At 34.1% G+C, this 19517-nt stretch overlaps 2 protein-coding genes across 2 annotated transcripts; one reads left to right on the plus strand and one right to left on the minus strand.

Annotated features, from left to right (window-relative positions):
• Nucleotides 1-10076: 10076 nt before the first annotated feature.
• LOC112521222 (uncharacterized membrane protein At4g09580-like) lies at nucleotides 10077-12909 on the plus strand. The gene is made up of 5 exons (XM_025129947.1): nucleotides 10077-10143; nucleotides 10214-10486; nucleotides 11533-11803; nucleotides 11937-12107; nucleotides 12336-12909. The coding sequence occupies exons 2-5, from the start codon at nucleotides 10239-10241 to the stop codon at nucleotides 12459-12461; spliced, it is 816 nt and encodes a 271-aa protein (XP_024985715.1). The 5' UTR covers nucleotides 10077-10143; nucleotides 10214-10238; the 3' UTR covers nucleotides 12462-12909.
• A 1569-nt stretch (nucleotides 12910-14478) lies between these two features.
• On the minus strand, nucleotides 14479-18365 carry LOC112522173 (RNA-binding protein 34). Its single transcript, XM_025131258.1, has 6 exons — nucleotides 17604-18365; nucleotides 17459-17517; nucleotides 16631-16700; nucleotides 15799-15924; nucleotides 15293-15421; nucleotides 14479-15026 (listed from the first exon to the last, which is right to left on the minus strand). Exons 1-6 carry the CDS (start codon nucleotides 18324-18326, stop codon nucleotides 14595-14597), a joined length of 1539 nt encoding a protein of 512 aa, XP_024987026.1. The 5' UTR covers nucleotides 18327-18365; the 3' UTR covers nucleotides 14479-14594.
• Between the last annotated feature and the right edge of the window lie 1152 nt (nucleotides 18366-19517).

The raw sequence follows: 19517 nt of genomic DNA on the forward strand, positions 1-19517 counted from the left end.
TCAACTAGAAACAATCATAAACTTCAAATTCACATAAATTGATTGATTCTGGAGAGAACTTGAAGATCTAGTTGTAGAGGTGAGCTAGAGTGAACTTGTGCAAACTATCTGGGGTTTCTGGTTCTTATATGCAAGATGAGTGATGCATTTTAAAAACAATATTTTCTACTGAACTTCATCTGTTACTTCCATTATTTTATAGGAATGTTGATTTTGTGCTAGAAACGAAGGAAAGGAAGTTGCTTAGCCACCATCTTGGAGCTTTCAGACAAAACAGAAACCTTTTTTTATGCTTATTTTATGATCATAAACAGTTGGGGGTGGGTGTGCTACAAAGCTAAAACATTAATTTGCATGATGGCTTGCATACTTTTTTAATAATTAATTGAAGACTTGAAGCAGCCATGCAATTTTGGATATTCCTAGTTGCCTTCAAAACCAGAAGGAAACCATCTTCACCATTTTACTTGTACTCTAAAGTCTAAACTCGCTAGTAAGGCCGCATAAAAACCCAATAAATTATAAACTTATTAGCCCATTTGATCCGATCCGAAAGGCGAAAATAGGCCGAACTAATCCAACTTGAACCAATCTGAATCCCGATTGATTCCTAAAATCGACAATATATGGGACGGAAATGGGTTTAAGCCCGTTGAACACAACCCGAGTGTTCATAGTTCTATAGTTTAACCATCTTTCTAAAATTACGTTCAACCCAATCTAACCCAACTTGTAACGTAACGGGTTGGACATTACATTTCATTTTAAACTTTTATGAAGAGAAGTAGTTGAATAGGGTTTTCAAATATTTTAAGAAACAAATCATATAATTATAGAAGATAGTGGTTTGTAGAGTGGTAAAGTAGGCAACCTCCATTAAATTAAAGGAGATATCAACCAAACTTTTACCAAATCTTGGATCATGAATGACCTCATTTCATATTCATTTACAAATAAAGGTCAAAATGCATATATATAGTAGTGGATCTTTGTTTATAGTCAAAAGAGAACTTCATTTCACCTATACCACCTACCCATACCCTACATGGTTTTTGTTTTTCCTTCATTCTTGGAAATGTTTAAGCTCAAGATGAGTTGGAGTACGTCTTAATTACCTTGCTTAACACAAACAGACCATCAAACATGTAATGGATTCTTTTAGAAAAGGTTTAAAGGGGTTAACATGATCTCACGTATTTGATATGTTAAAGCATCGGAGGATGGTTTCGAGTAATGGTAATCCTTAAGAGGATATAGTGTCCATGAACCAGTTCGACTTTCTTTATCGGCATAATATATATGTATGTTGGTCTTGGTCTTGTCGCGTTGGGTTGTCTTAATTTGGGATGAAGCACTATCCTTAGTGAAAAAACGAATCATTGTATGTACCTGTAGTTGTAGTTTGATATGATATCTTGTCAAATCCTTCACGTGTAACAAAAGATGCCTGAACCAACGAACATCAAAATCCTATTGTTCTTCAAAGACATGAATGCAATAGATCTAGCAATGCATCAAAGGATGATAAATCTTGTCGTTTTCCTTCTTCGTTACTGAATTGAAATCCATGCAAGAATTAAGATGACACAACCAAAACATGTCGCGTATATGTTATGGCTTGATCAAATACATGTAATCATCTTGGGATAGATTGTGATATGTGTATTATGATCATGGTTTTAGTTTATCTGAATGTTATAAGCTTGACCTTTTGTTTTAAGGTTACAAATATCCATAAAAGGCATTAGGATTGTTTGTGTTAGCACACACATGTATAGTGTTACATATTTGAGGGACTAAACCCGTCATTTTTGTATAGTTAAGACGTATAAATATTCTCTTTTTTTCTGGTTCCTTGTTTTTTCTTTTTCTTTTTTCTATTAACTTGGATATCCAACCTCCTATGTGAGCCGACTAATCCTAGGGCGACCACCTGCTTTGTAAATAGCTCGGAGTCACCGCATTTGAACCTCCGTAGTCACAAGGGGATTTTTATTTCTTCTTGGATTTGAACTTGAGACCTCTTGATACTTTTGACGTTTGAAGCCAAACTCAAACCAATCAAACACCACCCTTGTGGTTTGGTTCCTTGTTTCTTTCTGTTGTACATTGAGGTTCTCTTCATCAATCGATATAAAACCCTATCATATTCTCTATGAATGGCTTTTTGGATCCATTGTTTGTATCAACTTGGAAGATGTGGTCCAAATTGGGTGTGACTTGTGTCCGGGCAGTGTCGAAGCCCCATATGGGCCTTTGGGGACCATGGCTCCCCGCTTTTTGACTCTAATATAGTACATGAACTATGAAGACATAGTGTTGGTAGCTTAATTAGTTATCGTTTTGGCCATATCCTTGAGGTCACGGTATCAAATCCTATATGTTGTATTTTTCAATTTCTCATTTTCCTTCCACGCACTACATATTAAATTATTAATATCAATTATATATAATAATGAGTTTTTAAATAATATAAAAAGATAATGTTTAAGTTTGTATATAGTGTTATATTACTAACCTAAAGGTTTTGTTTTATTAGTTCATAATCTCGGTTAATAGTGTAAAAGTTTTGAGTTTTAGAGGCCGTTTAATTACCCTAACATTATTCCGGTAAGCACTTACCGATAAAATTTGATGTTATCACTTACCTTACGGGGTAAAATTTGTGTTCCATGAAAATGGCATCATATGCAACAATTTACCCAGTAAACACTAATCAGGTAAGAGTCCTCACCTTTACTTACAAAGGTAAGACTCTTGATTTTTACGTGTAAGATTCTCGTTCCTTGTCTTATCTATCCAGTAAGGTAATATGACTTGGTAAGCGTTAGGTAAACGACCCCATAGTCTTCCATTAACAAATTTTCTCTAAAATTTAATATTAGATCATAGGAAACAAGAATAAAAAAAAAACTACGTGCACATCATTTGGATCTCTAAAATTTTGTAATATTATATTTCGATCCCTCAAACTATGACGGTTGTGTTATGTCCCTGGTCCAGGGTAGAAATGAATTCTTTTATTTCTTTTCTGGAATATTGCATGAAGTCGTAATAAATTAATTCAATGATATATGAAAAAGATTAATTGTAAGCCGAAAAGGCCATTATGACAAGATATCCAAGCAAAGTGTCAACGTACATCTTCAAGACCCAAATCAAGAGAAAGTTAACCGCTATAAATTGTTGATTCAAGCCAATGAAGATAAAAGAGACCGATTATTATTATCGTTGAATGACACAAATAAAACAGTTTAGAAAATGCATGTGGATCCGTAATTGTAATGTAAATATATATTTAGGCAAAGAAAACATATCATTATAACTCATTATCAATTATCAACCTGATTTTAACTTACAAATGCTATTGTATATAAAAGCATGCATCTCATAATAGATTTTTCAAAAAAAATAAAAATTTGAGAGTCAAAAATCATTAATCTACAAAAAGAAAATGCATTCAACTCTAAAGGGGTGTTTGATTCACATAATTTAATTTGATGGAATTGGAATTCATCAAAGGAATTGGACTTTGAATGAATTGGAATGAAATTTGATGAAATCTGACCACGTGTTTGGTTGGTAGGAATTTGAATGAAATATCTCAATAGAATTGGAACAATCGTCTTTGTTTGGACTATCCTACCCATCACTCCGCCCACACCCTACCAACCATTATGTCGCTATTGTCGTTGTCACAGCTATCACCCCGCCCCTACCCCCACCCCTTCCCAAACTCTGCCCCACCACCCCAACCACGCCCCCATCACTCCTGCCCCAACCCTTTTCCATAGGTGAGGGTTGTCAGGGGGCAGGCAGGATGGGGTGAGGCGGTGGGGGTGGGGCCAAAGTGGGGCAGTGGGTGAAAGGGTGGTAGATGTGACAACTATAGTGGTAAAAATGGTAGTTAGTGGTGGGTTGGAGTAGTGTAAGGTGGGGCAGGGGTGGGGGGCGAGGTGGGACAATGGGGTGGGCAAGGGTAGGTGGCGGAATGGTAGTTTGTGACGAGGATAGTGGTTGGGTGGCTGGGTCCTGAGAGTGGGTGGATATGACGACAACAATAGTGGCATGGTGTTTAGTGGTGGGTTGGGGTAGGTGAGTTGCGGTTGTTAAGGCGACAATAGTGGTGTGGTTAAGGGCGGGTTGGGTGTCAGGGATGGGTGGCAGTTGTGGTTAGGTTTTATGTGGTTTTAAGAAAGTGTAATATTTTTATTTTTAAATAAAATATAAAAATAAAGATATCATAAAAAATTTTAAAAAAAATGTTGATATTAGTCTATACTATATTATAAGACATTTGACAAAAACTCTTAAAAAACATTTTTTTTATGCATAAAATACTGTTTATTGATATCTATTACTTAAAATTCAAGAGTATAAATAATTTTGCGTAAGTACAACTTATTAAAGCTCCATTTTTAAATTTGTATAACTAACTGAAGATAAACATAATCAAATACAGGATAAACATCCATTTTAAACATAGAAAATCTAAAATATAATTAAGATAATCATTGAGTTTTAAGAGAATGTTTAATTGTATCTTTATAAAAAAATTGTATTATTAAACCAAAAATAAATTACTTTGTTATTAAATCTAAATTGAATTATAATAAAAAAAATGAATTAAAGAACTTATACCAAAGAAACGAGAACTATTAAATAATTAATTTGATACTAATATCGATTTATTTATTTTTCAAAATTTTATGTTATCTTCAAATTTATATTTCATTCAAAAATAAAAACATTATCGGTTTCTCAAAACCACATAAAATTGTATTATATCGTTAGAGATAAAGAATAAAAAAAACATTGAAATGGAAATGTATCTCGATGCATTGCACGAGTACCCTTCTAGTACCAAATTAACTATTTAAAATTTATCCATATTTATGTATTTCATGTTTTTATTTTTTATTTAATAATTTAATTTTTTATAAAAATAATAATTAAGTATTTTGTTAGAAGTGAATTATTCTCCTAATTATATTTTAGATTTTTTATATTTAAAATAAGATGTTTATCATTTATTTAATTATGTTTATCTGCAGTTAATTACATGAATTCAAACATGAAACTTTAATAAGTTGTATTTACGCACAATTTACTTGTAATCTTAAATTTTAAGTAATATGCATCAATAAACAGTATTTCATGCATAAAAATGGTTTTTAAGAGTTTTTGTCAAATACTTTATAATATAGTATAGAGTTTAAAAATGTTTTTTTTATTTATTTAAAACTAAAATAAACCATACATTTCGGAGATGCGTGTGTGTGTGTAGGTTCAAAGGATAACACATCTATTTTACGAGAATGCGAGAACACTCTTATCATATGTGATAATACGCGTGAGGGGACCCTGTGATGTGTGGACGACGTGTTCTACGACTTAGATCGGGCCAAAGGTTGTCTGTGTCTATGATTTAGCATCACATATGATGGTCTTGATGGATTATAATATCATATCAAAACACCCTTACCATATGTGATAATTAGGGGTGAGCAGCGGAACCGGGTACCCGGCTATAGAACCGGAACCGCCTTGGAACCGCCGGTTCCAGAACCGGAACCGATATGAGTGGTTCCGGTTCCGGTTCCTAAAATACGGAACCGATTGAGAATGGTTCCGGTTCCGGTTCTCAATTTTTCGGAACCGTTACCCGCCGGGTACCCGGTATTTTTCAATAAAAAAATAATAATTATTTTTTAATACCAAATTTATATTAGGTTTACATCTTAAAAGCACGTCGTCATCTTCAATCTTCATCTAAATTCTTCATATAAAATGATTCGTATTTTTTCAAATTGTGTGTTCACTTGGATTCATAGTATGTAATCGTTAAACTTTGAACAATTACCATTATAGTATGTAATCGTTAAACTTTGAACAATTACCATTATAGTATGTAATCGTTAAACTTTGAACATTTTCTATTAGTGTTTTGGCAATGTTTTCTATCTTTGTAACCATTATTATGTATAATTTGTATTCTTGTTTATTTATTTAGTGTTTTGGTAATGTTTTATTTTTTATTTCTAAATAACAAAATTTTAATATTTTAGGAAGTAGGTACCCGGAACCGGAACCGGTATTCCAAAATTTTAAGAACTGCTCTAACCGGTTCCGGTTCCGGTTCCAATATCTCAAGAACCGCCGGTTCTGGTTCCGGTTCCTGTCAAAAAGGGCGGGTACCCGCCTATGCTCACCCCTAGTGATAATACTTGTGGGGGAGCTTTGTAAAGGCGATTTGGCCCGCAATCATGATCACGTCAAAAATCGCATACGTCTCTGATTTAGTATCACGTATATATCATATGTGATGGAAGAATAATATCACATATGATAGTATATAGTAAAAAAATGTTCTCATGTTTTCGTTAAATAAAAATGTTTTCATTTGAACTTTTTCATATATATATATATATATATTTATATAATATATGGATGGATGTCGGCCATGTGGGCGTGGTAGCTATGTATTTTGTCGGTATTAGAGCATCACGTGTCTCATCATGGCTGACTTGTCCATCTAAAACCTTGGTTTCATCGAATTTTTCTTTTATGAGTAACACCATATTCCTTTTTCTTCGCATTCTCTTTGAATTTATCAAAACACAAATAGTTTCAAATGATGATGTATACGTAATTTCAAAAGATGAAGAGTCGTAGGGCATAATTGTAAAAGGTAATTTTTTATTATTTTTGTATGAAATTGAAGTTAATTATTATTTTATTTTATATCGTGCCCCCTACAATATTTTTTTCTGCATCCGCCACTGGTTCTTATGTGTGTATGTGTGATTGAGGTTTGGCCAAATAAGATGAGTAGAGGGATGCCAATGAAGTTCATCGGAGAATTACATTTAAAAAAAGGAAAAATTAGAAAAGACGAGAATCCTTAGTTAACGGCTAAAAGTTAACTATGAAGAGACCAATTTCAAGTGTTCTTTTAAAACCTGATCATATTGTAGTTTTTGAATTGTATGGACAAAAACCATTGAAATAGCAAAACTACAAGGATCAAAATTGTATTTTAATTATTGATAGAATTTAGATTTTATAAATAAACAATATGATATCTAAGTTTCTGTCAAATGTTATTTTAGAAGAAAATGACGTTGTCATTTTTAGGTGTTACACACTAAGCCATTGAGATCAAAGAAATACAAAGTGTCACCAAATTTTACAATGAAGGTTAAATAACTAAAACATCATGAGTTTTGGCCAATTTGAACAACTGTTATCAGTAAAAATCAATATTTTAACTTAACTTTTTGGCCATTGGGATAAGATTTTAATTTATTAAAACAACAATGTATACAACAATTTATCCAATAAGTGCTAATCGGTTAAGAATCATTACTCTCACTTACCAGGTAATACTCTGCTCTTTTCATCGCTCTTATCGGGTAAGATTATCAATTCTTATCATGTTCATCCGATAAGATAAAATGACTCAATAAACACTTACCGGGTAAGTGTTTCGTAAACGACTCTTAATCTAAGTTTCAAAAGTCTAATTGTATATTCAAGAAAACTTGTTTAAAAATTACAAGATACAAGAAAGAAAAAAAAAACATAATGTATACTTGCACGTTACAAATTGCCACTTGTACATTGATCATCTTCGACGTATACATAATTTGACATGTATTTTTCATCATAATAGTTGTAGGACCATCTGATGCCAAATTTGGAATCACTTCTATTTCGGATTGTTGTACAAATTATACTCAATATATTCCTTATCCCAAAATGTTTTTGGATAATTAATGCGTAAATACTCTTGATATGCACTTGCTCAGCGTTCAAGTTTGGTATCGGTGGCATTTCCAATATCTATTTTCAAGAGAACCTAAAAATAGCTACTGAATAATATTTGTTATGTATTTCGTCCCGCTTAAAATAACACGACTTTGACACAATAATATATAGTTTTTATACCGATGAATTCTATACGATAATATATTTCTGATAAATTATACCTAATTGAATAGAGTTAACCCTTGATATAGACCTAATGTGGTTCGATGGTGGGGCGAAGTGGTCATGATGGTGGCTAACATTTGTACCTTGTAAACAATTAATTTTTTTAACATACAAATATGTATTTAACATTTTTGTCTAGGTTTTATATACGGTGCTAACACACTTGTGTCATAAGACCAAGATTCGAGTTTATCTAGTGTATTTCTTTCAAGTGAGTAATGTTCATCTTTCGAAAGAAGAAACACTTGTGGTTAATATTGGTTCTCATAGTTACCACAAACAACTCAGTTCTCCCTTGAATAGGCATATATATATATATATATATAAGTGTAGTAATTGAACTTGGGACACCTATGGTGGCCGTTATATTTTTCAAGTATTTTAATTTAAGGCGAATAATCGTATGAGAAAGAAAGTTAAAGTAAAAAGTGTAAGAAAAGATATGAATTATTTAATCTCAAACTCATTCATGAATCACGCTTGATAAGGGGATTGATCCGGTGCATCTTGATGCGTCTAATCCTAATGTGCTTTCAGGGGTGAAGATTTCTTCTTACGTTTCCCATCTTAATTTTCTTTCTTCCCAGAACCCAACCCTTTAATTTAATTGGTTGTAAATTCAAAACTTGACATTAATATATCATAGAAGGCCAAATACACGTCAATGATTAAGCTTTTTGGAGTTTGCCGGTTCGATTCATTTCGATTTAAGATATCAATAACAACTTTAATTGTAAAAGATTAATAAAAGTATCACATACGTAACATCTAATTTAACATCAAACGTGCATTTTAAAAAGTGATTATGTGACGTTAATAATCACAATCAGATATAGTTGTAATAAAATGAAAATGTGTTACAGATTATGAAGTTACGTTTATGTTTTTTGAAGTCGTCAAAGTCACTTTTGGTAAGTGTCGATTAATAGATTTTGATCATTTAAGTAACTGATAAAACGATTAAACATGGACCCTTTTTACGTTTCCTTTCTGATACGATTCGAAATAAGAGACAACGATATTACAATGGAAGACGAAAAGGAGAAGGGTAAATACGTAATTTCATTTTTTTTCCATTTAATAAATAGTTTTATTAGAAAGGTGCAGTCTTTATCAATCGATATTTAAAATGGGGACACAAATAAAACGTTTTCCATTTATTAATTAAAACATTAATTCATGTTCATACTTAATTTTCAAAATGAGGTGGCGGAGACATTACTCCAACAAAAGAATTTGCTTTTTTATCTTTTCTGATTTTTTTTTATTTTTTTAAACAACACAAAAACAAAAAACAGATCAGTAATCATTTATTAAATTTGTTTATTCTTTTTCTTTATTTATATATATATATATATAAAGTAGTTATTATAAAATTCAAAATACAATCTCTAAATTATTGTTATACATGTATTTTATGTATAAAAACATCAAAAAAACGAAAAATAAATAATTTAATAGACCCAAAAGAGAAAAGATATTTAGAGTATCTCTAATTAACTTTATAAAAAAAGAATTTAAAGATTTCAAATCATTCCAACAATTCTTTAAAATAAAAAGAAACATAAAAATCTTTAAATTTTAAAAATAATGAAAGAAATAGATTTTAATAATCACCATCAAAAAAACATTGACGATAAATATATAAAGAGGAAATAATATTTTATTAAATAAATAAAATATTTTAATAATATAATTAATATTATAATCTTTAAAATAAAAGACGCATTAAGGTAATTTTGGAATTGCTTATTTGAAACAATTTATGTTTTTTTTACAAAAACGCTTATCAACTTATTATAAGTCAGAAGATTTTAACTTTTTAAAAAAAAAATTATTATCGGTTTGACATCGGTATAAGTTGTTTATTCAAACATTTAAAAAATTTTATTACCGATATCATATCGAAATAAGCCAATAAATTGTTTTTATACACTCTCATTAGAGAATGAATGTATTTTATTTTTAAAAAATTAAAATTTTACTTAGCCAATGTTGTAATAAAAAAAATAAAAAAATATTTTTATTTATTTTCAAGAATTATTTTTGTATATAGTGAGAAGGGGGTTCTGAAAGCTAGTCTCCAGGAAGAAGGTTTCTTTCTTCTTTCTCTTCCTTCAATTTCTTGCCTTCCAACTCAGTGCTAAGGTTTGTAATTATCCTCATCATTCTTGTGATTTTCAGAATCCTTTTGATAAGCTTATTGTTTTTCAAATAGGAGAATAGAAGAAGAAATCAAGTAGATGGAACAAGAACAGCTTGTGGCTTCTTCTTCTTCTCCTTCAGTGAGATCAAATGATGATGATAATGGGGCAGAAATCAAACCATCACCACAGTCGAAATTCCCCTTAACGTTTCTTGAATTGGCGGGTGCATCCGGCGTTCTTTTGATCTTCGCCGTTAGTCTCGCCGGAGTTTACCTCACCTTACCGGATTCTGATTACAGTTTTCTTAAGCTTCCAAAAACGATTGAAGATCTTCATATTCTCCGGTACTCGATTTCCCACATACCCTTTCATTTATTCAGTATTAAAACCTGGATCTACTGTGTTATAGATGATGGGGTTTACTCATGATTTTACTTTTTGTTGGATTTTATTTCTGAATTTGACTTGAAACCCTATTTTATGAAGTGGGTAGTTTCCTGTCATCTTCTTCATCCTCAATATCTTAATCTGAATCACCTGTAAAAAATCTTGCTTTTCAAGTCTTGTATCATACTGTTTGATTTCTAATGAAATTGACAGCTGCAGGAATAGCATTTAGTATGTATTACTTGTAAATTATTTGAATCTTGTTATCGAATTCTTGATTTGGGATGGAAAAAGATGCTAATTTAGTTCCGTGTAAATGGTTGTTCATCGTCGTTGTTTCGACAATTAGCTAAAAAGTTATTCAAACATTACTTGAAAACATGAGGTGAACCTATATAAATGACATCCATCTTCTTTAGAATCATTCAGATTCAGTCACTCGTATTTCTGTTAACCGAACTCCTGAAACATCTGTGCATTTATGCTACATTCATCTTGTGTGCTTATTATCTTTAGGTGGCGCTGTATTGTGCTTTGTAAATCGTTGCAGGTAGCCTTCACCTACAATAACTTATCTTTTAGAATGGAACCTTTCTATCACACGATCTTCTTGTAGTTTGTCGTTATTTCATCCGCCTAACTATAATCTAATGACCAACGTCTTTCTTGATCTCTGCATCTTTTTGTAACGATCACATATAATAGAAGATGACCTTCCATTTCCCTATCTACACCATTAAAACTTTTACCATGTTTGGTGCTTTATAACGACTTAATCTAAAACCTTCAGAATTCTACGTGTTTCTTCGTGTTTCAACAGGGGTTTTGGATCTCCAATTCAGCATCATCTGCGGAACTGGAGATCGAAAACCCCTGACTGCACAACACGTGGGACACTTAGTTGACCTATTGATGTTGCGTGTCTGTGTGTGTGCATATCCATCGTGTGTTTTTCACAAATCCTCTTTCTGAAAGTAAGCATCTTTTTTGTGGTGGTCTCCAGAGAGCATCTCGAGAGCTATACAAGTGACTACACCATTCAAGTTCTCGTGGGGTATTGTACCGTCTACATCTTTATGCAAACATTCATGATTCCAGGAACTGTCTTCATGTCATTGCTTGCCGGATCCCTTTTTGGGGTCTTAAAAGGTGTAGCTTTGGTTGTGTTTGCTGCCACTGCTGGAGCATCTTCTTGCTACTTTCTATCTAAATTGATCGGCCGGCCCCTTATCTCGTCTCTCTGGCCTGATAAACTGGTTTTCTTCCAAGACCAGGTGAGCCTCAATATGGTCAATCCAATTCTCCATGGGGGTTATCTACGAGAATAATAACCTTCTGACATATTTGGAGCATCTCCTTTTTGTTGCTAAAAGCATTCAAGATTTTCTTTTCTTTCTTTTTACTTAGGTGGCGAAAAGGCGAAGCGGGCTGCTGAACTACATGCTTTTCCTAAGGGTGACTCCAACTTTGCCAAATACGTTTATAAATTTTGCATCGCCAATTGTTGATGTGCCGTATCATATCTTCTTCTTGGCAACTTCTGTCGGCCTCATTCCAGCAGCTTATGTAACCGTCAAGGTATTCTTTTATAACCTTTTTTGCATCTTTTGTCACTGTAAGTTCTATAAAAAGAAGTTGTGGCACGATTGATGGTTGTTGTAGATTAGTCCTTTAAGTGTGCGTTTGGCATGCAAACGGGACTTGAGAGGTTTGCAACAAGGCAGGCGGGTGAAAGAATAAAGGACGGTTTTAGGGTTTTAATCTGACATTGGTAGTACAGTAATTTACTTCTGTTCTTCTTGACAGGCTGGAATAGCTCTGGGTGAATTACGTTCGATTGGTGATCTCTACGACATACAGTCTATAGGCACGTTATTTTTCATAGGGATCGTGTCCATTACGCCTACTTTGATAAACAAGAACAAGCCTTAGTGTTTCGTTGATGAAACCAATATGATTCCAGACCAACCCTCTTGGTGTCTTGGAAGCCTGTACAGATCTTAGCATCAACTTGGAGCTCCGGTTCTGTTTTAAAGATTCGGTGGTTGGCATCGAGCCTCGGGGCAGTGAAGGAATCTGTAGAACGTTTTTACGACTGTTTTCTGTCGTGATGCCGGTTTAGTTTTAATGTGCAAGTATCAAAGACATCCTGGAATACACTGTCTTAAATTTTCAGGCATTGAAAACTTCCAACCTTATAATCTTAGGTGCAAAGTGTTGTTTAAATCTTTGGTTGCATTAATTAGAATCATGGCTGTTTACCCATCCTCACTTCTTTGTGCTTTATCCCTTTCATGGATAGTAAGATTAGATGAATGCATAATTCCGGCATCGGGATTAGAATTTGTATGAAAATGCAACGTATTTTGGTCTGTTTCTCATTTTGTGTAACATATTTTCAAAGCTTTTCATATTGGTACCTCAAGCGTGACATCTAAAATGTTTAGGTATTTTGTTGACATCTGATAATACATTTTACTTTGTCCCGATTTCAACTCTGTGCGACATCCGGTGATGTAAATGTTTGTTATATTATATCTGAGATATCAACATGAATATTTTTGGAAGTATGTTGTACAAAGTAAGAATCATGTCTGTTTGTTAGCGGCTTAATAAACTTAATGGAACTCAGAACTTATTCGATCATCTATATATGATTGTTTATAAGTGGCTTAGGGCCTGTTTGTTTATGACTTATAGGGCTTAATGGCATGTTGAGCTTATTCGCTCAGCCATACCATCCTGTTTGTTTGCGACTTGTTGATAAATTAATGGCTTGATCGCTCAGCAATATGGAGACTCCTTTATCCATTCAGCCAGTTTTTTTACACCACTACCGCTGGTAAAAACAAACCCCTCCCTTCTTCTCCCGGTTGTTTTGCTTGGTTTGATGCTAACCTGCTCTATCTCATCGTTGCTACCTCTCAATCTCGTTCCTCTGTAGCTGCTACTGATGTTGATCTTCTCATTGTTGGTCGATCTCATAACCGATCGTGCTCCAACATCGATTTATGCTACTGTAGTTGATCTTCTCATTGTTATTCGATCTTTGCTCGTGCTCCAGCATCGATTTCTGCTACTGCTGTTGGTATTCTCATTGTTGGTCGATCTCATAACTCGTGCTCCAGCATTGATTTGTCAACAAAAATCATCTGTTGCTTTTGATTATAGGGTTTTGTCTGGATTTTAGATCTTGTTTTGCAACTATAGATGATGATTAGGTGAGTTGTGACCTAGCAATAGTGATTTCAAATTCTTAAGGTTTAAGTTTAGATGATGAAGACCAATTAAACAATTACTTTAATGATGAATTAATATTACCTTTGTTTTGTTTTAGATGGATGAAGATTGAAGGTGTTCCAAAGTCTGTCTTATGAATCTGTATTTAGGCTGAAGAGTTGATGCTTATAAAGTGTTTGATGAAATACTTCAAAGAAATGTGATTATTATGTCATGTTTGATAATTTGGATAGAGGGTAAAATGTCAATCTTAATCTTTCAGACAGTTTATTCATCACAACAAACAAACAACAATTTTATTTAATCCTTATAAACAACTTTATTTATTAAGTCAACTTTATCCATGCATGACTTAATTAAAAACAAACAAAATAACCCCTTAATAATATAGAAAGTGGATTATTCAGTAAGCTTTCATATGTTGTTTTATGCAGAAAGTCAATTATTTTCCGGATCGACCCCTCTCAATTAAAAAACATGATTCTTCCATCTATGAAAAATCCATGCCCAAACAAAAGCCTTCTCAATCTATAAAAGCAGATTAATGATTAATCTAAACAGACTCTTTTATCCATTCAAGACTTTGATGAAAACCAACCAAACAGCCCCAAGATATGTTGTATTTTCATGTCATTTGCCCCAGGAGTATGCATGGATCCGTTAAAAACAACAAACTGAACCAAACTATCATGAAGGGAGGAAGATAACATGATATCAAATGAATTCTTTTGCCATAAACATTAAAGCAATCTAAACGATGTAAAAGAGTGTATACAAATTTCCTGGCTTTAGTATAACATGCTGTTTGGGACACACACACCACACCTACCTGAATTTCCTAGGTTTCTTGTTTCGGCTATTACTCTGTGGCGTGCGGCTTTCTGGCTTGCGCTTTGTACCTCCGCTGTTGCCATCTCCGCCAGTTCTAGCTGCATTTGCTGCTGCCTTTCTAGCGGCAACTGAAGGCCTCTTTTCAGAACGCACTTTTCGCTTGACCGTATTTTCACTTCTTGATTCAGTCCTGGCCGGTTTAGCGATTCTTGTGGCAAACTTCTTCTGGCCACCGGATTTGCTGGCCCGTATTCCCTGGTAAGAGGTGTTGCCGGCAGTTGGCTTCTTGGAGGAATCATAATTGTTGGTTGATGATGATTCCTTCTGCTTGGATGGTGTCAAGTTTGCTTTCATGGCATGAGATAACCTCAGCTCCCTATCTCGAATCTTCAGTTTATGTTTTCTAACAACCGTATTTGCTGCTTCCTGCAATAATACACAAAGCAAAAGCACATGATAAATGCCGAAAGATTCTTTTATTTGGTGAGAAAGAATAAGGCCTTTTTATATTTTATAGATGAAAAACAAAGCAATGACACAATTGAAAACCAAATGGACCCGGTAAATCCCACTCCAAAGTAGGGTACGGGGTAAGATGTACAAAGACTTGACCTCTACCCAAAAGTAGAGCAGTTGTTTTTGTGAAAAAAGCTATGACACAATTGGATAGATATAAATGTGTCTATGCATACCCTTGTCGTAAACAAGACATAAGCAATGCCTTTTCCCATGCTTGTACCAGGATCTCTGACGACTCGAATTGCCTCGATGCTGTCTTTCAGATTGTTAAAACCAGTAAACAACTGATAAAGTTCTTCATCCTGGGAGAAATTACCAAGATCAGTAAAATGAACAACCTGAGCACCAGTACGGGTGTGTTTGATACACTGACAGGACTGGACAGGCAAGAGTGAGGTTGGTTGGTTACAGAATTGTGGAAGGTTTTAGGGTTTTAATTTGTGACATGGGTAGTTTAGTAATTTACCAATCTTGTCTTATCTCCCTGATTTCTGTTTGAGCTATTTTGGTGGGGCAAAAAATGCACTTTTGTCCCACTCAGTCCCATCCTATCCCAGTCGGTCTAATCTCGCGCCCAAAGTATGACAAATTTCTGTTATGTAATGTACTACTAATGTCACGTTCTGTACCACGTACCAAATGCACCCTACAAGTCAAAAATTATGCACAAGAAATGTACCTTCACATCAAATGGAAGGTTACCGATAAATACAGTCCTTTTGCTGTCATAGAGTGGAGCATTCTCTCCCTTCAATTTCTTGCGAGGTGGGATAGCTCTGTCGACATGAATATGATTTCCACCCACCTAGATAAAAATACCCAACATAGAATCATTAAATTTTTCAAGATTAAGTTGCATCATTCACAATTTACTAGTTTGTATGCTCATAAGTAATAAGCCAAACCGTATGCGAAATTATTGCATATTCCATGAAATTTGATGTTTCTGGTATCATTACAGAAAACCCATCTTATACAAGTCCTCTCAACAATTTGCAAGCAAATGGGCCACAAAAAGAAAAAAACATCTAACCAAGAAGAGTGCGATATGAACCACAAAAATATCGTTAAAGAAAAAAATGGGTAGAAAATAAGAAGGCTATAACCTATAGACAATAAAATTGCAGAACCTGAATGACAGACAGCCCAACAAACGGGAAACGTTCTTAAGATTTTCACGTTATTTATATTCACTAGAAATAAATTGTTCTATGCGAATTGAGATATTCTAAACGACAAATTATATTCATGAGAACGTTGTGACTGTGTTTTATAGGCTACTAGAGGGATATCTGTAATAAACATATAGAACGTACTTACGGACCAAAAAAAATAGAATTAAAGCAGCTAAGAAAGATAAGGTCCATTTGAGGTAGATTCCTGAATCTCTTTACTTGAGAAGTAAGTTAGCAAACTCTTAAGTATTGTCGAACTTTATACTAATAATAATTTCGGACTTCCGAGTGGAAGATGGAAAAAACAGACATTAAACTTTCAGAAAAGCAACTTACAACTGCCATGTTATGGGACAAAGAGGCTTGAGCAGAATCCTCCGTCTTAAAAACAATGTATGCATTAACCCTGCATTCACCAAGGGATTTACATTCAATGAACAAAATGATAATCATTAAAATTTTCAGTTAAGTACAAGGAATTTAAAAAATACATATATGACGATGTAATGAGAAACAAAATTACGATTGTGGGATACTGATGTGACCCAAGAAAATGGAGGGCGGGGAATACAGATTGACGATATGAAACAATAGCATCTAAACTTTCTTTCATGTTGATCATGTAAGAAGCAAAAGCCTGATGTTACCATTTCCAAATGTTGTTATGTTGAGAAAATCATAAAAGCTCCAACTTTCTATTTTGAAGCAAGATTGGTCTATTTTCTTTGGGAATCAGATATACATACTTGTTCACTACTTCCCAAAAGAACCGAGCCTTTTGTAACGATCAATTTCTATTAGTTGTTCTGTTTTCAAATGCAAGGACCAAAGACATAGGTAACTAACAAACTTCATTGTCAATCTCCGTAGAGAAGTAAACGAATCATGTAATTGAATAAGGTCGACAAAATGGTGTTCAACGCCCACATCTAGGTAAATTAGATCGATAGAGCATTACATAGATGTAAACACAAAATGTTGGAAGCACATAGACTCCAGTGGAATCATTACAATGTCGTGGTGAATTATTGACACTAAATACAAGTATAACATTACCATAACATTAAAAGTGCACATAAACATGTTGTCTTGAAACGTGGGATTTGGCAAACTATATTGGACACAAACAAGAAACAAGAAATCTTTTCTGTAAATTTATATAACCTGTCAACAGCATCATTGATTTTCTTCTTGATTATAGCACCCTTTCTTGGAGTCTTGTCCTGTAAGCAACCAAAAAACCAAATCAAATGCACATCTTAGATGAGCTCGAATAAATGTAAATTCGAGCATATACAAGAAAACCCACATCTAACAAAGGAATAGACCGAATTCTGACAGATTCTACTTCTCCAAACTGACTGAACTCTCTCAACAATGCCTTCTTCTTCACCTTCAATGGCAGATTTCCAACAAATATGGTTCTCAATAACTTCTCTTCATCATCAAATCCTTCTTTTGGAACAAGCAGATCCTCTCCCCTATCCAATTCCTTTCTTTTCTCCCCAACTTTTCCTTTAACCCCTTCACCTTCCTTCAAATCTAAATCCATGGCCCCATATTTTCTTTCCTCATACTCTGCCTCAACCTCGTCTCTCTTCCTTTTCTTCTTCTTCTTCTCCTCATCAAAGTTGGTGCTCTTTGAACTTTCTGCAACAAACCCACTTTCCACCTTTGATTTCTTAATCTCTCCTTCAATGTCAGAATCACCTGAATCATTGTTGTTGGGCAATTTCTCCTTCCTTTTCCTCTTGTTCACCGCTTCACTGGCAGAATCAGGGATCAGGGGGTCATTCTTACGTGGACTGTCGATGTCTAATCGAAGAACTTGCTGAAGTTTTTCAGGAATTACTTGAGATTCATTGGTGTGTTTACTTCGGAACGGATTGGAATCTGAGAAAATCGAAACAGAGGTTGGATCGTCTGGTTCTTCTACACCACCACCGAAAAGGGATTTGAAAATACTGCCTGATGAAACTGAAGCAGAAGAATTAGGGATTTCAGGGTGGGATTCTTTGGGTTTCTTCCCCATTTCTTGAAGAAGGTGGTGGAATGCTTAAAGCTACCGACCTGTAAACCCTAACGTTATGTTGTCTTGTTTGGGCTAGGGTTATATATCATTCACATCGGATGCGATTTGCAAATTGGAAAATATGGGAGATATCAATTTTTTTTAATAATTTTTTTATTATAATATTTTACTTTCACGTTTATTACTTTCAAAATATTTATCTATACTATTTTATTAAGCAAATTTATCAAAAATCTTAGGTGGCGTTTGTTTTTTAAGAGGTGCTGAAGTCTGAAGTCTGAATTCACTTCTGAATTTTAAGAGGTGGTGCTGAAGTCTGAAATCTGAATCAGTCAGACTGTTTATTTTTACGTCTGAAATCTGAAATCTGAATCAATAAGATTGTTTGTTTTTGTAAACTGACAAACTTCTGAAGTCTGAAATCTGAATCAATTCATTTCAATTAAATTTAACTGAAATATCCAATCATTTAAACCATTTGTAAACTATCATATACTTTTAACACATTCAAAAATTCAATTGAAATACGTCAATTGGTTCAAAACACAATAGAAAACACGAATAAAGTCTCATAACAACTAGAATCAATATTCATTTTGTAATTGTGTCGCAATTTCTTCTCTTAAACTATAATCAATATTCATTTTGTTTTCCGTCTGCAGCACGACCAATCAGCAGCTGCTTTGCTGCTTTTCTTCCGTCTGCTGCACGAGTAAACAGCAGCTACTCGCTGCCTGATCTCCCGCTGCTGCACGAGCAAAACAGCAGCTACTCGCTGCTTGATCTTCCGCTGCTGCACAAGCCAAAACAGCAGCTCGTTTCCGTCTGATGTGCGACCAAACGGCAGCTGCCAAACAGCAACCGTTCCCGTCCGATGCGCGACCAAACAGCAGCTGTTTGCTGCTTCTTTTCCGTCGACCAACGAACCAAACAGCTGGAGGGCCCTCATTATTTTTACCTGCACAAACCAAACAATTTTGAGCAGTCCAATTTAGAATCGTTATGCAAATGTCTATGGTTAATCCGACTTCTATCACTGAGAAACCCCTGTATATATTATACAACTATGTGTTAACATCAGCCCACTGCTCAAAGTACCTCCTTGTATCTTGATCACTAATAAATGGCCAATTGGTCTTAATGAATTCGCTAATGATCATTAGAAAACCAAACCTTCATGCCTCCAGCTTC

Source organism: Cynara cardunculus (genome assembly GCF_001531365.2).
Source record: "Cynara cardunculus var. scolymus isolate 2C chromosome LG 11, CcrdV1, whole genome shotgun sequence".
NCBI lineage: Eukaryota > Viridiplantae > Streptophyta > Magnoliopsida > Asterales > Asteraceae > Cynara > Cynara cardunculus.